Consider the following 16,759-nt stretch of genomic DNA (forward strand, 5'->3'; position numbering starts at 1 on the left):
GTACCTAAGAGTTCCTGAGTTTCAACAGGATGTGCACTGATTATACTCTGCAATCACAGTATGAAAACACATCTATGGGGAAAGAAAATCATTCTTATTAAAAAGGAAGCCTGGAGAGCATAAAATATGGTTTTGTGTAGATTTTAATCTAAGGAATAGCATGCAAAAGGCATAGGAGGTACCTTATATAACTTAATTCTTTTGAGTTGTCTATTATACATGTAGCTCCCTAAAAACAAACCACCCCCATCTTTATCATTTTTTAAGAATAATGAACTGTAAGATTATTATGAGTACTTCTGGAAACACAAAAGGGAAAAAAACCAATCAGTAATCTGACAGACAAACAATTTAGGGAAAATAACTCTATGTAAATTACCTATACTTGAGCACACTAGCCTGAGTTATTATTTGAGCTCTTATTTTGAAACAGAATGCACTTAGGAAAATCAATACAGCATAACGGGTTTTATCTTTTGTTTTCTCTACAAAATTTATTATGAATTTCTGTAGCCATGTATCCTGCAAAATTTTGTCAACACACACACACCACGTACAGACATGTTTCTATTGCTTTGAAGGTGATTATTTCTGGATTACACTATACATCAGCAAATTATCTGATCCTTATCTTTAGGACTGGTATCCATCTGTAATACCACATTCATGAGAATACACAAAACAAGAAAATTGCTATATAAGTAGAATGTTATTTTATGAACAAAGAAACCAAATAAAAAAGTATGTCACAAAATACAAATGTATTACATGAAACTGAGACCAGCAAATATTATGTAAGCAAAATCCAATTACCCCTTACAGGCATACCTTTGTAAAGAGGAAGATTTTGTTACCTAAAAGTCATTTTGAAGGCATATCTGTGAATTGAAATTACACATGCTATCTCTGTACCCTGTTAGCTAGCTAATCACATGAGCATAATTAACCTCATTATACCAGTGAACAAAAGTGTAGCTTAGTAGACTGACTAGAACCAATGATTTATAGTCACTGAAAGCTAGACCAGTCAATACAGTTGTGGGTTTTTCTCTTAAGACATTAAGCAGATGGGTTTAGCTGAGATGGTTGTTTAGCTAGACAAGTATGACAAAGAGAGCATAGAGCAACATAATGATTTTAATGTCGCATGAAAACTGAGTGAGAAAAAAAGACACTAAAGGGTTGTAAGGTCGACAAACTGGATGCCTCAGTGAAGATTTTCTAAAAATGACTGGGTTGGAGCTGTTGGGTTACATAAAATGTCGGTAATAGAGGTGGTGATTGGGGTGTGCTTAAGATAACAAACCCCGTCATGGGCATCGGTATCTGAGGAGAGAAGTGAAGATCATTGGAGATGAGGTACTGACATCACTTACACGAAGATGACTTCCTAGTCCTAGTAACAGAAGTAAGTGTGACAAGAAAACATTCACTCAAGTGCTGGTGGCTTATGGAAGGGAATGAACTTCAAAGTAACAAGTGACAGTCCTATTTGCCTGACTCCTTCATAAGTCCTTGTGAGAACCAAATGAGATATGGCCTGGGAAAGCACAATAAACCCGTTTTTTAAAAGGGGTAGGAAGTAGTACTACACACATACACACAAACACACACACACACACACACACACACGTGTGTGTGTGTCTGTGTTTGTATGTATAAATATATATATGTAAGAGCCCTGAGTTTTACCACTGCTTTGTGCCCTGCTTTCTCTGCCTACAAAAGAAAGACAATGATCATATCTTCTCCCGCTTCATGGGAGATTAGAAAGTTAAGTGACATGATCTATATGAATTTGTTTTGAGTTTTTCTGTTTCATTTGAGTCTTTGGAAAAAGAAAATGCTTTCTCTGGCCTGAGTTGAGAGTCATTGTTCAGCTCTGGAAAGTTCTGTACAGCATGCTGGCACTGTGGATGGCACCCTGAGTGTCAAATAACATTCTTCCCTTCCTTGGATTTCAGACATTTCAGCAGTCCTCCCTGCAGCACAAATCAAAGAAGAAAAACAAAGGTAGGAAAAAGAAATGAAATCTATAGCTGTTTAGTTTGCACTGTGATAATCACCAGCATACTTCACGCATCCTCTCTTGCCTGAGCCCATGGTGGTTTGGAAGATCACAACCCCCTAGCAAGAACTGCCAAGACCAGCTTCTCTTTCAAGTCAATTATGATGAAGGGACACCATTTACAAAAAGGTCTCGATGGGTTTTGAGACTGGGATTACACACTCCTGATTCCTTTGCATGTCACTTAGGTGAGGGGGGGGTACTAAAGATTTCCATAGTTTTCTATTCTGATAAAATATAAAAATAAGAATTTTTAAGGTTATTAAGTACCCAGATTTATCTTTATGAGCTATAGATAATCTTCTACCTTCACACCTGTATGAAATGTAAAGAGCATTTTTACCTACTATGATCTTTAGGTCCTATAGCTGGCAAGAGCAAAAGACGAATTTCTTGCAAAGATCTTGGCCGGGGTGACTGTGAAGGTTGGCTTTGGAAAAAGAAAGATGCAAAGAGTTATTTTTCACAGAAATGGAAGAAATACTGGTTTGTCCTAAAGGATGCATCCCTATACTGGTATATTAATGAGGAGGTAAGTAAGACAAAGCACACTTTGTTTTCTTATCCATTTTCTGTCTTTAATCCAAAGAACCACCATTTGGGGACTTACATTTTAAAATCATATAACCACCTTAATTTCAATTCAGGAGAGTTCCACTAGTTATTTTTTAATCTGCCTTCTTAAAATGATTGCATTTTAGGGTTATGGAAAGAGTTGTCTCGATTATTCAAATGTGGCAACATATCTAAAATACAACACAGATAAAATTCTGTGTATCTAATTCAAAATTCCAAACTAATTCTAGTGATAGCTTAACTAGAAGGATTATGCATGGAATATGAAATAGATTTTTAAATGTCTCAGTTTTGCTCGAGGTTTTAAATTTTTTTTTCTGTTTTCTTGGAGGAACAAAGTTCTTTAATAATTTAAGTAAATTAATAGCACTTGAATTTGTTTTCCTTAAAGAAAATGTGAACTAGAAGACTAGCTTTGAAAATCTGCAAGTATTCATTTCATTTGGCCCAATTGAGGGGTGGGGGAAGGGGAGTGTATATAGTATATTTAAATTGTTCTTATGATTTTCTGTTTCATTTGCAGTAAACAGATATTTATCCAGAGTAGTTATATCATAACCTACCACCTATCACAACAGATATGCAACAGTATACCTTATTTGTTGACATTTCTTTGACTCTGCATTTATTTTCATTCTTTTGCAATAGTTAACTATCAGTTCACTTTAGTAAGATTTTTTAACAATAATTTCTATTGTTAACTTGTTTTCTCAAAAAATGGACATGGTTTAGTAGAGTGTGCTAGCTAAATAAATAAATGTTAGGACATTCATCAATTTGCATTTGAAGATTAATTTTTGAAATATAATTTGATAACATAATTATGCTTATTACTATAACAAAAAATGTCTAGAGGAGTTATGTTTGTCATGGTTAAGAGAATAGATTTAACCCATCTGAGTTATGATGCATCAGTTTCCTCAACTACAAAAAGGGAGAGTAATAACAGTACCTAGCTCACTGCACTATCATATGGATGAAGTGAATCAGTTCATGTAAAGCCACTTAGAACAATGCCTGACATACACCCAGTACTCCGTAATATGCTGTTAGTAATATTTTTCAAATTGACCTCATATTTCATTTGTAAAATCTTAAAGTAACATTTTGCTATCAATATAAATGCCAATATTATATAGAAGGATTTGGTTATTTTCTGTGCTTTTGATATTATTTGTGCCAATCAATCATACAATTACATAAAAACCCTTCTATTTCACTAAGTGTATCTTATTTTATATATAAAAAACAATTTTTCCAATATTTTCATTTAACATCTATCAAATACTTTTTGTATGCCAAACAAAAAGTTATCAAAATACAGTCTTCATTTCTCTTTAAGTTCACTTGTAGATTTGTCTGCTGTATGCTATATTATATTCTTTCAAAGTGTAAGTGAAAAAATATAAGACTCTTTTATATTGAACAGTAGCTAAGTTTCATTTAGAGTTGTTACTGTGTTAGCCTTGTGAGAAGTGAATGAATAATTCCATAGTATGCATAATAAGAATACCAGCGTGCTTTTTTAGGAGAAATGTAAAAATCCCTCATCACATCATTAGGGGAAGATACTATCTATCCCAAAATTATTTTAAATCGTTCAAAATTTAGAATTTTAAAGTTAAAGGTATCAAGATTAATCTAGCAGACATCAAAATTGAAAAAAAGATTTGAAATTATTGCACTTACCTCAAAGTTGGAAGAAAAAACTACTCAAATATTGAAAAATTTTGAAAAAGTCATAAACTCTCTTTTTTTATAACATACATTTCAGCCACTATCAGTAATATCAGATTTTTATTAAGTTTTACATTTATACATACATACTGAAAGAATTAAGAATCTGTATTTTTTTTCTTTGAGATAGCAGATAGGGGTATAGTATCACTTGACTTGATATACAAGGAGCCATGAACTGATAACACCACAGATCAGAGTTTGGGAGTAAAATTCCGAGGAGCCTGGTCATGACCATGAAAGGGAAAACAAAAATGAAATCATTTAGCCAAAGGTAGTCTTAACCTAATTGGAATAACTTATATCTAACATAAGATTTTGGATAACTCTCCTATCTCGTTTTTCCTTGCCACATTAGAGGGAGGAGGATTTTATGCATTTCATTCAATTGTCCAAGTAGAAAATGACTTTTATATATATAGCATTCATACCAAGGTAGATATTTGAAGATCAAATTAACTTATTTCATTTATAAAATCTTGAATACACAGCATATTTAATTCAGGTTTGAGAAAAGACTTTTTTAGAGGCAGAAAAGGAATTGAATTATTAAACTTTAATGTATTTTACATCTGAACATTTAAAATTACAGAAAATTATGAATGGCCAATGTGGACTGAAGTTATTTTATCTGTTATAAAAGTATATATACATTCTGGTGAGAAAATTACTAATAAAACATGTTTCACTTTGACTGTTTAAAGAATTTTCTATTTCTAATGTAAGAAGGATTTTTCAAAATTTTTGTGTATATCTTAATTTGTAGTGGTCTAAATGTTTAAAGTATATCTTCAATTTAATAGAATATAACAAATAAGAGTGGGACTCTAATCTCAAAAATGTCAAATTTAAAAATTAAATGACCAGATTTATTAGTATAGATTTTTACAGCATAGTTACATAGTATTATCAGCTTCAACCCTTTGTGTATAATATCCTAAATAAGAGTGTTGCCTCTTTAGGATGAAAAAGCAGAAGGATTCATCAGTCTGCCTGAATTTAAAATTGATAGAGCCAGTGAATGCCGCAAGAAATAGTAAGTTAATTTTATTTGGGGAGAGGGAGAGAAAGGAAGGGTTTTTTTTTTAATTTCTAGCTTTTAAATTTTAGGTTACTTGTCTAATGCTTTCAAATTGAGGTAATAAGAAAGCAGTTTGTGGGCAGAAAATTGAGTTTTTTACTGATTTCTGTCATCATGGCAGAAGCATTATATATGTGAACTCAGATTAGATGTTGAGGTAATTTTACCCATAAAAATTATTGGTTCTAACTTATTTCCCAATTTGAAATAAAATAAGTGTACTTTGTTTCCTTTTGCAGTGCATTCAAAGCCTGTCATCCTAAGATCAAAAGCTTTTATTTTGCTGCTGAACATCTTGATGATATGAACAGGTAAAATGTTACTTAAATTTCAAAGTACTTAGAAAGTCAGTTAGGCTTAGAATTCTAAGCTTTTCCACATTAATGTTAGAGAATAATGTCACCATGATCGATCAGTTTAAAATAAAATGGACTCAGGCATAGCTGCATCTAGCCTTAGCTAATTTCAGTGAACAGCATTTTAAAGGTCAAAATGAACCTGTTGACTGTTTATCAAGTTTACAAAAAATGTGCCTGAATCCATATATAGACCCTTAAAAAAAAAATCCACTGTAAAAAAAAAAAAAAAGGTTTGTTTCAAAAGTCCATTTCAAGAATGTGTCTTCAAATTTATTTCCAGGTGGGGAGAAAAGATAATTACAAAAAAAAACTGACGTTTCCGAGTGCTGAGCATTTATGACACAACATCCATCTCAATTATTCAGTCCTGAGCAAAATTAGTATTTCTTTTTGTCATCTTTCTTCTATCACTGGACAAGATTATACTGCCAAGTGATTAAATGGCAACATGGTTATTTGGGGCTGTTGGAGGGGAGGGAGAAATATATATGTTTTTTTACATATATATATATCTCCGTCATCTATAACATTCTGCACCAGGTTTCCACTTTAACTTTTATGAATTTGATGACGTCTTCCTTTTCCTTCCTTTCCCATCTCTCATTTCTAGACTTCTAGAAATTGGATTTAAGATTCAGATTTTTCCTTTTCACAGGTCTTCCATAGGCAGTGCACATGACATATATAACCTACCAACAACTAGGGAGAGGCAGCATAACACAGTGATTAAGAGCATAGACTTTGGAACCAGACTGTCCAAATCCTAGCTCTCGCACTTACTAGCCGTGTGACCTTGGCTATAGAACTGGACCTCTTTATGCCAGGTATTGGCCCCTTTAAAAAATAGTCAAAATAACCATCTCCACCCAATGGACTATAGTGAGGAGCAAGTGAACACACATAAAGGGCTTAGAACAGTGCCTTTTCAATTATAAGTGCTATTTAAGTGTTTGCTGGCAATATATATTCCTTTTATGTACTTTGGGCTCTTAGCCCATTTACCTTTCTTTGTGTGTCTCCAAAAAATTAGTATCCGGGCTTTTTTTTTTTAAGATTTATTTATTTATTTGAGAGAGAGAGGGAGCAAGAGACAGGGTGGGGAGGGGCAGAGGAAGAGGGAAAAAGAAAGTTTTAGGCAGACTCCACACTGAGAGGAGAGCCCCAGGTGGGGCTCTGAAATCATGACCTGGGCTGAAACCAAGAGTCAGACATTTAACTGACTGAGCCACCCAGGCGCCCCCAGTATCCAGATATTTTTAAACACAAAATTGTGCAACTTTATAAATGTGCTTGAGCACACTAAATGAACACTTAATATGCTTTTATAAATAATCTTGTGGGTTTTTTTGACACTTGGGAGTAAAAGCACAGTTTGTCCAAAGCAAGAATATGAATACAAGGAAATGACAAAACAAGTGTAGAGAACACTTGATAAAATATTTTATTATTAATAAGGGAACTGAATCTTTCTTGTACTTCTCACAATCTTCGTTTGATTTATCTTGCAATTCTTGAAATTTCACATTAGGCAGTTAGAATTTGGAGAGCCTTTTCTCCTTAATTTGTTCTCAAAATGAAAATGTTTATTCACATGCTCATGATGTGGGGGGAAGTTGTAATGCTCTATTTTGTATTTTAATAATGTTATAATTCTACTGTTGTAGTTACTCACTATCTGTTTTATCACATGTTGAGCTCAGTGCCCTTAGGATAAAGATGAAGGGTTTACATCATGACCAAACAGAATTAGTTTTAAAAATGAACATTATCCCATCTTACAAGATGGATACACTAGAACACAATCACCTCTATCTAAGAATTAGCATAACTTAAGTATTTAACAAAACATGTTAATCAGGGTCTTTTTTAGGCATTAAAAAGTGCCTTTTTGGGACACTTGGGTGGCTCAGATGGTTAACCGGCTGCCTTCAGCTCAGGTCATGATCCTAGGGTCCGGGGATCGAACACCACGTCGGGCTCCTTGCTCAGCCTGAGAGCCAGCTTCTCCTTCTGCCTGCCACTCCCACTGCTTGTGCGTACTCTCTTTCTCTCTCTCTCTGATAAATCAATCAATCAATCAATCAATCAACAAATATATTGTTAAAAAGAAAGAAAATGCCTTTTTATAAACTATAAAACCATTCCTGGTCTCCACTCCCTGCCCTGTGTTAGCAAAAATTTCAAAAGTGTGTCATGTCACTATTCTTCCCTAGTACTCCTATGGATGTATCTGGTTCAGAATCTCATAGAAGAAGCTAAACCAAACCCATGTGTTTCATTTTGTTTTTTCTAAGCAATGAGTCAAAGGAAAAAAAAAGGATCTGATCAAATATGTCATCTCCATATCATACATTTATGAGTTCTGTTTTATGTGAGCCTTGCTTGGTACATTATAACCTTCAGAACTGCATTGTCCTGAAATACTGAATCTTTTTAAAAATTTGAGTATAATGGACTTTTATTGTTTTTTTTTCCTTTTTTTTATAATCATATTCCCAATGTCTACTTTGAATAGGCAAGTTTTTAGAAATTACCTGTTAATAGAAAGGAGGAATGCCAGTGCCGGAAATAAACAGAGAATCAGTGGTGGGAGAGATGTCCCCAACAATTTTTTTCTGTAGCCTGATTGTTAACATAGCAGCAAAATAATCTGGGCATTGTTCATTCTATATACAACCTTTTAAAGGAATGTACCTAAGTCTTCAAGAGATTTTATATGTATAATATTATAATTATGCTAATTATAATATACATATGAGCTTTATCTGGTTATTTCTTGATTTCTAAAGTACTACTTTTAAAAGTATACTTTTAAAAGTATAGTGATTTCTGACATACACATACCCAAATTTACATATAACTATATAACCATTCATACATATACCCAAATTTACATATACCTATATATATATACATACATATACATATACCAAAATGTATGTATATATACATACATATATACACATGGAATATTAAAATCTCACCTTCTATTTTCTGAGCAGCTATAAGTTTGATTGTGAGGTAATTTGCAAAAACACTTTTGAGGCCCCCACCCCCATCCATCTGTTTCCTCCTCAGAAATGAGCACTGAAACATGAAAAAAAAAATTGCCAGTATTTGTGAAATCTGTGGGAAGGAAACAAAATATCATGTTTCTCAAGTATTCTGAGACTTATTTACTGAATTCATTTGGCGTATATATTCCTTATCATGTCAGCACATATGTCCTTGCAATTGTGAGGATTCATCCATTTCTATTTGGTAATTACTATTTGTACATTTCTCCCATAATTCTTACTCAGTTTTTTCCTCTCAATACATTATTATCAGTTATTGACAACTTAATGAGAATGTTCACTTCAGGCTCAATATCCCCTTACCTATATTGTCTTAAAACATTAGTGTTACAGTAAGGTGCTGAATGTAGACCTAGTATTAAAGCACTTCCCCATCACTAAATTCAATGCTTGTATCCCCAACCAGTTTTTCTTAAAATAGCCTCCCCCCATTCCTAGGACCTTTGACTTTCTAAATTTTTTGCCTAGTTGTTTTTGTAAATGGCACTTGATACTAACTTGACATATGTTTATTTGTATTCCTATTTATTGTCTGTTGCCTTCACTAAGATGTAGGCTCTGTGAAAGCAGACACTTCGTTTTGTTTCTCTCTGCATCCTTGGTGCTTGGAACAGGACCTGGCAGACATAGGTTCTCATTAAATATTTCTCGACTCTGTTAATGAATATATATCTCCTGTTATCATGGCCTTACATACCAAATTATACTGCAACACGTATATACGTAAGCCTCTTCTAGCTGAGGCCTTAAGGACAAGTTTATCCAAGACAGCACCAACAGCTGTGTAGTGTTCAGCCTTTTGTGTGTGTAGACACTGGCCTGAGTAAGCCACACACTTTCTGAAGAGTTTTTATCACGAACTGAATTTTTCTTCTGAAAAGTAGTCGAATTTTTCAATTGTCTTCTGACATTTAGCAATTCTGGAACTCACTGAAGGCAGGAATTATGTCTTACTCATTTTTGTGCCCCTAAAACATAGCTCATTGTTCAGCATATATCAGGCATTTAGTAAATTTGTTGCACCGAAAAATCAAGGAAGCTTCTTTTTAGTTTTCTGATTCATCTCATAAGGAATTCATTGTTCTTTAAACTTCTGACAAAATGAAATTTTAGTGATGTCTTTTAAAATAGTCAGTATGAAGTACTGGATTAAAATCTAATAATACATGTTCCTCTAGTGCTATTATCATCATTTTCACCCAAAAAGCATCAGGCAGGTCTTTCTTAAGAGTGCTAAAAATTGCCCCGTAGTACAAATTCAACACCTTTCTCACTACAAATGACCTATAGACTACATTTCAATTTTGACCTTTTCTTAGTGATTAGAGTCATTTTTTAAAGGTTATTCATCATGAAGTTGACTTCTTATCATTTGTAATTTTCTAGAGTGTGGGAGTATATGCTACTGAATTTATTTGATCAATCTTTATTTTATTCCCTTTCTGTTCCAGTCCCTTCTTCACTTCCCCAAAAAAAAAAATAATTACATTGTAATTATCAAAGTAAAGTTGAGCTTTAGGTGACTTGTTCTTCAAATTAAAGCTCAAATATCCATGGAGGTGATTTTGTCAGTGAAAGACACAACTTTCTTCCCTTTTCAAGATATTCTAACAGTCTTGTACACAGTGAATACCACTGGGCATAAATGCTGAAATATATGACTTATTTCAAAGCATATCATCTTCCATCTGACACAGGAGATAAACTTTTAGGAGAAAAAGTTCTCAAACACCATTTTTTCTTAAAAATATATCTTGATCAGATTATTCCACACTTTAATGATGTTAACTATACTATTGTTTCCAAATTAAGATAGTTTGGAAGGAGGGGTTCTTCCTTAATTTCTGATTTGAGAAAGTATATGGATCATAGCTCAGAACGGACCAGTGGGAAATTGCCAGGTTAATTTAAAGATTTTATGATTCAATAATCTGATGCAGTGTAAACTGCCAGAATAATGAACACAGGGAGAGATCTGGTGGGACAAAAGATGGCGACTGAAACGATGCAGGCTCCTACACTGGCAATAGCAGCACTACTGAGAGAGGGAAGGTTTATTTTTAAGTTACTATTGTTTGTGGAAACAAATTTGCAGGATCCGAACAGAGGTTAAAATTATGTTTGTTCATTTAGAAAACCTAATACCCTTGTATTTAGAGACACATTTCCAAAGTACTCCTGACGTGTTTTCCCCTGGATCATTAAACTTAAATAACCTTCATCAAAACTAACATTTCATAGTAAAACTTATTTTGACAAGCAAGGTTCATAGCTTCCTCCCTCATCAGTATATATTGTATGATATTAAGTATCTGTAAAGGAGCATTTGTTCTGAAGACACAATCAGCAGTGATATTTGGAGTGCTTCTGAATTTGGAGCAACAGAATTAATAGGGCTCTGATCACCATAAAACCCTCTATATTATAGATATGAATAGGTTTGCCTAAGACTTTTCTATCAAAATAGCATCTTTAGTTTGGGAACAATCTGTACTACAGCAAATTATAGCTCATTGAAGACTCCATGTGTCAAGAGTAGCAAAGAACACATCTTTTACATAGAATTATCTCATATATTCTTAAACATCTTAAATATTTTTATTACATTTTGGAATTTGGGGGCGCCTGGGTGGCTCATTGAGTTAAGCATCCGACTCTTTTTTTTTTAAGGTTTTATTTATTTATTTGACAGAGAGAAAGAGATCACAAGGAGGCAGAGAGGCAGGCGGGGGTGGGGGGAGCAGTCTCCCTGCTGAGCAGACAGCCCAATGCGGGGCTTGATCCCAGGACCCTGGGATCATGACCTGAGCCGAAGGCAGAGGCTTTAACTCACTGAACCACCCAGGCACCCCAAGTCTCCGACTCTTGATTTAGGCTCAGGTCGTGATCTCAGGGTTGTGGAGACCCTCGTCAGGCTCCATGCTGGACTTGGAGTCTGCTTAAGATTCTCTCTTCCCTCACCCTCTGTCCCCCCCTCTTCCCTCTCTAAAAATGATTTTTTATTTTAATTCCTATATAGTTTTATGTAATTCCTGTATAGTTAGTAAAATAGTAAAATAAACATTATTTTAATGTTTTATTTTAATTCCTATATAGTTAATATACTCTCTTATTAGTTTCAGGTATACAATGTACTGATTCAGCACTTCCATACATCACCCAGTGCTCATGATGACACTTGCACTCCTTAATCCCCATCACCTATTTCACCCAGCATGCCTCACTCCCATCTACCTCCACTCTGGTAACCATAAGATTGTCCTCTAGAGTTAAGAGTCGGTTCCTTGGTTTGTTTCTCTCTTTTTTCCCCTTCATTCATTTGTTTTGTTTCTTAAATTCTATATATGAGTGAAATGATATGGCATTTGTCTTTCTCTGACTGACTCATTTCACTTAACATAATAACACTCTAGCTCCATCCATGTTGTTGCAAATGGCAAGATTTCATTCTGTTTTATGGCTGAATAATATTCCATTGTATATATACACCACATCTTTATTCTTAAAATACGTATTTTTAAGAAGTAAAATATAAGAAATTAAGTTGCAATGTTACTGATTTTAATTTTTTTTCAGATGGCTTAACAGAATCAATATGTTGACTGCAGGATATGCAGAAAGAGAGAGGATTAAGCAAGAACAAGGTAAAGGGATATATATACTTGTTTTACAGTTGTAGGGTTTTTGTTTTGTTTTGTTTTGCTGTTATCCTAAGCAGTGACTCACTACTGTCATTTGAATGAACATGGATATGTCAGTCTGTGCTTATTGTTTTCTGGGCACTTTGAATCCAAACCATAGCATCTTATAGGTAAGGTTTAGTAAACTAAACAATAGGGAATAAACTGAAATTTTTTGAGCTCCTAGTGTGGAGTTTGTTGCTATCTCTCTCAGTCTATTTCCAATGGAGGAAAAAACCTTTAAAAGTCTGTAATTGGTCCTAAATATCAACCAAAGTTCAGGTACTTGTTGGTGCATTGTTTTTCTCTGTTTAGCAGTTTCATAGACAGTTAAGTGGACTTTTATGCAAAGAGCTCAGATGGATGACCCCTTCTTCCATAAATTATCTCAACTGGTTATGTTCTTCAGTCATCTTCATCTGTTACTCTGTGACCTAATGGAACTTGCCTCAGTATTGACCTCAGATTTACAAAAGACAATGTCATTATGCAGAATTAAAATTTTACTGAAAGTTGTAGTCGCCATTCCAAAGTTGCTTTACATTTCCAAGAAGTATTTATTGTACGCCCTTGGAGGCATCAACAGGTTTTGGAAATCTTTTGAGACTTCCTCAAATCAAAGAAATTCTGCAGATTACATATACATATATATGTACATATACATACATATATATATGTATGTATACATATATATATGTATGTATACATATATGTATGTATATGTACATATATATGTATATGTAATCTGCAGAATTTCTTTGATATATATGTATATATATGTATATGTATATGTATCTGCAGAATTTCTTTGGTATATATAATATATATACATATCTGCAGAATTTCTTTGATTATATATATATATATTTCTTTGATACACATACACACACACACACGTGCGCATACATACACAAACACATTTCTAGTTGTGTCTCCAGTGGGCATTGCCTATTTGTTTATGTGGAGATCCTAAAAACCTTCTGTTTCCTCTCAGAGTAAAACCTCAGCCAAAACGTTACTAAACATCTAAAAGCTAAAAGTTAGAGAGCTTTAAAGAAGATAAGCAGATCCCAAAACCAGTCTGTCAGCAAATGTATAGGGCAGGGGTTGGGAAACTTTCTGTGAAGAGCCAAGTAGTTAGTATTTTAGGCTTTGCAAGCCCATAAGATTTCTGTCTAAACTGGTCGAAGTCAGCCATTAGAGTATTAAAGCAGCTGTGAGGAATGTTGCTGGGCTCCAATAAAGCTTTATTTATGGACACTGATACCAAATTATTCTTCCTCTGGGTTCTTAACCATTTAAAAATGTAAACACCATTCTTGATCCACAGGTACGTAAAAACAGAGAGCCTCATTTGGTCTCCAGGCCTTAGTTTACCTAGCCCTGGTTTAGAGCCATTGGGTGAGGGAATGAGCACGAATAGAGCACCGAACAGTGAGGAGTTAGGGCAGGGAGAGTTCAAAGAAATAGCAAACATGGTTCCTGCCAATACGAATATATCATCTTATTGAGGATCTCATAGATACACCCTTGAAATTGCTTAAGAGAAAATAAAGAACAACAAAAACAAAAAAACTAGTGAGTTACATAAAGTAAATAAGTCCTAATGATTGCACAGCATGCAACTGACTTTAAAAATTTGCTAAGTGGATGCAAATTAAAAAAAAAAAAAGAACCTGGGAAGGAGGCAGGATTAATGAGGAAATGACTTGTTAGAGGAAGTGATTGTGAGCCTGGTGTAAAGTCAGCAGCAGAGGGGAAGAGAAGATATTTTATTCAATATGAAGCTTTTGTGTGTAATGCCTTCAACTAGCACTCTGATTAAATTAAGGTGAAATAGGCACCCATCCTGCCTGAAATTACACTGAATTCTAGTAGAAAGGCTACTCTTAATATAATACAGAAAATGAAATGTAAAAGTACAAATCAAGTTCTGTGGAAATTCAGCTGGAGAGATTGCTTCCAGGAGGGGAAAGGGAAAAGGCTTTTTGTCAACTCCATTATTTGAACTTGTTCTCACAGGATGAGAAGGAAGGAGAGTTAAGGAAGTAACAAACAGCATCCCTGAGAGGGGAAACAGCATGGATAGTTCCACAAATAACGTGGAAGCATTCTCCATCAAATCAGTGTGCACAGGCAAATCCCAGCCAGAACTAGGAAGTGTGTCAGGCCAGTCATTAAGCCACATTTCTTCGTTGTTAAAAGTTTGGTTAAGGAATAAACCTTTCATACTTCAACTTAATTTATAGGCCTAAGATTGTGTTAAGAGTACTAAAAAATACTAGTCTTTCTTTTCACATTTTTTAAAGTCATAAAACAGTTCTTTATAGGTGTACAGATTTGTTTCTGTTCTTCTTAAGAGGCAAAAATTAGAAGTGAGCAATGTACTGAGGAAAATGAATCTTTGAAAAAACGTGATTTACATGAATAAGGAATCTTGGATTTTCAGGCTCAACTCTTGTGTTTTATCACTTTGAAGCTTAGCATGGTCTTGATTTTAGTGAATTTTCTTTGTACCTGGTGTTATATGGCCAAATTTCATTATGGATTAAAGAACTGGTAAGTTATATTGCACACATAGGTTCCAATAAGTATTCAGTCCAAGGATTCATGCTGCCCTGGTCATGTGAGTATATACTTCAGTGCCTTCTGGAGTGGTAAACATTCACTGGCAGAAGCTAATAGTTAATAATTCACCCCTCTCTTGCTAGCACAATGCAACCAGAATCTCTGAAATAATTTGGATTTCCACAGAGTATATATTCCTCAGGCACTCTGACATAAGTCAGAAACATCTGACACTTTCCTACTTTCTGCATAATTAGGTCTCATGATATATTCTATATAGAAAACAACTGGATGCCTGTGTCTACTCGACACTTCTATACAGTTCTTTGACATCTGCAGAGTACCATTCTCAGTACTGAAGTTAAACTTCATACAAAATACAGCTCTTTGAGGGTTGGGAATCTTTCACAAACATGCAAAGGAGAAACTAACTGCCAAGCACTTTTTATTTAAGTACCCCGTGCAGCTTGGAAGTGACTCTTGCATTGATTTAAATAAAAGTTTAGTGAATTGCTATCGGTAGCTATGGAAGTATAAAGGATGTGGGCTTCTCTTTCATTATTTGTTATTGTACTTAGAGAAAACAGGGTTACACTAAATTATGCCAAGATCACAATTTGGCTAATTGTCTGCTAATTATTTTTCTATATTTTCCTACCTTCAAGTCAGACATTCATAACACATTATTTTCTCTCATACACAAGGTCTTCCTAAAGCTTTAATCACATAAAAATGAATGAAATATATTGCAATTTTGGCAGTTTTAGATGAACAAGTCATTCTTTTTTTCAAATTATCCTTTTATATCAACATGAGAAGTAACGTGGAAATGTTCCTGTTCTACTGACAACACTGTTTATTCATGATTAGTTACTTATAAAATTGAATACCACTGCAAGAGACATTAAAAGTTCCATTTATTTTGTGCTAAATAGAAAGCTAAGAAAAATAAATTAATTTGCTCTTAGAATGCAAATCAAACTGGTTTTCAGCCTCTGAGCAAACAGTGTGCCTGTAATTTTCCACACAAACCCCAAATAAACCATGATTGAGTTTTCTGTGTAGGCTCCTCTATGGCATTCTCTGTCAAAGACACACAACTTACTGTGAGAAATGAAGTTAATTTACAAGGTGGGATTTCAGTCTTTTCTTCGGTAAGCCAAGAAAACTATAGATTGATGGTACTTTTTAGTAAACCAAGAATTACATCAAATAGTGGACTAGATTTCTTCCTAATTCGGCTGAGGGGGAAAAACAGAATCTCCCACATCTGTCACTTATAGTGATAGCTATAGAGAATTGGATAAAATGGCAATCATCTCCTTCTCAACATGCTAATAAGGACCACTTGAGGTACTAATTCCTTGAGACCCCCAAGGTATCAGTGCAAAGGTCAAGGAGAAACTCAACACAGGTGCCAGAGTTTCAAGAAATAGTGGAAAGGGTAAAAACAAAGTGATCTTGGTAAACCACTGCTTGGGGCTGGGATAGGGAGGAGCCGAGTATCTTCACCTCCAGCAATGACTTCCCTGTGGTATTTCAAGCTCCCACAGAACTACCTAACCCAGAACCTAGAGTTTCAGAATTCACTTTTCACTGCTGCAATTGCTATG

At 34.4% G+C, this 16,759-nt stretch overlaps 1 protein-coding gene across 5 annotated transcripts in view; it reads left to right on the forward strand.

Annotated features, from left to right (window-relative positions):
* CNKSR2 (connector enhancer of kinase suppressor of Ras 2) overlaps positions 1-16,759 on the forward strand; it is a 279,802-nt gene that overhangs the window by 214,135 nt on the left and 48,908 nt on the right. For all 5 annotated transcript variants that reach the window (XM_032840743.1, XM_032840740.1, XM_032840741.1 and 2 more), the window contains 5 exons: positions 1,965-2,013; positions 2,428-2,600; positions 5,344-5,417; positions 5,702-5,773; positions 12,475-12,542. In XM_032840743.1, the coding sequence (XP_032696634.1) occupies positions 1,965-2,013; positions 2,428-2,600; positions 5,344-5,417; positions 5,702-5,773; positions 12,475-12,542 (436 nt within the window). The remainder of the gene's footprint in view (positions 1-1,964; positions 2,014-2,427; positions 2,601-5,343; positions 5,418-5,701; positions 5,774-12,474; positions 12,543-16,759) is intronic.

The sequence above is a fragment of the Lontra canadensis genome, unplaced genomic scaffold (assembly GCF_010015895.1).
Source record: "Lontra canadensis isolate GAN:19392208 unplaced genomic scaffold, GSC_riverotter_1.0 scaffold116, whole genome shotgun sequence".
Classification (NCBI taxonomy): domain Eukaryota; kingdom Metazoa; phylum Chordata; class Mammalia; order Carnivora; family Mustelidae; genus Lontra; species Lontra canadensis.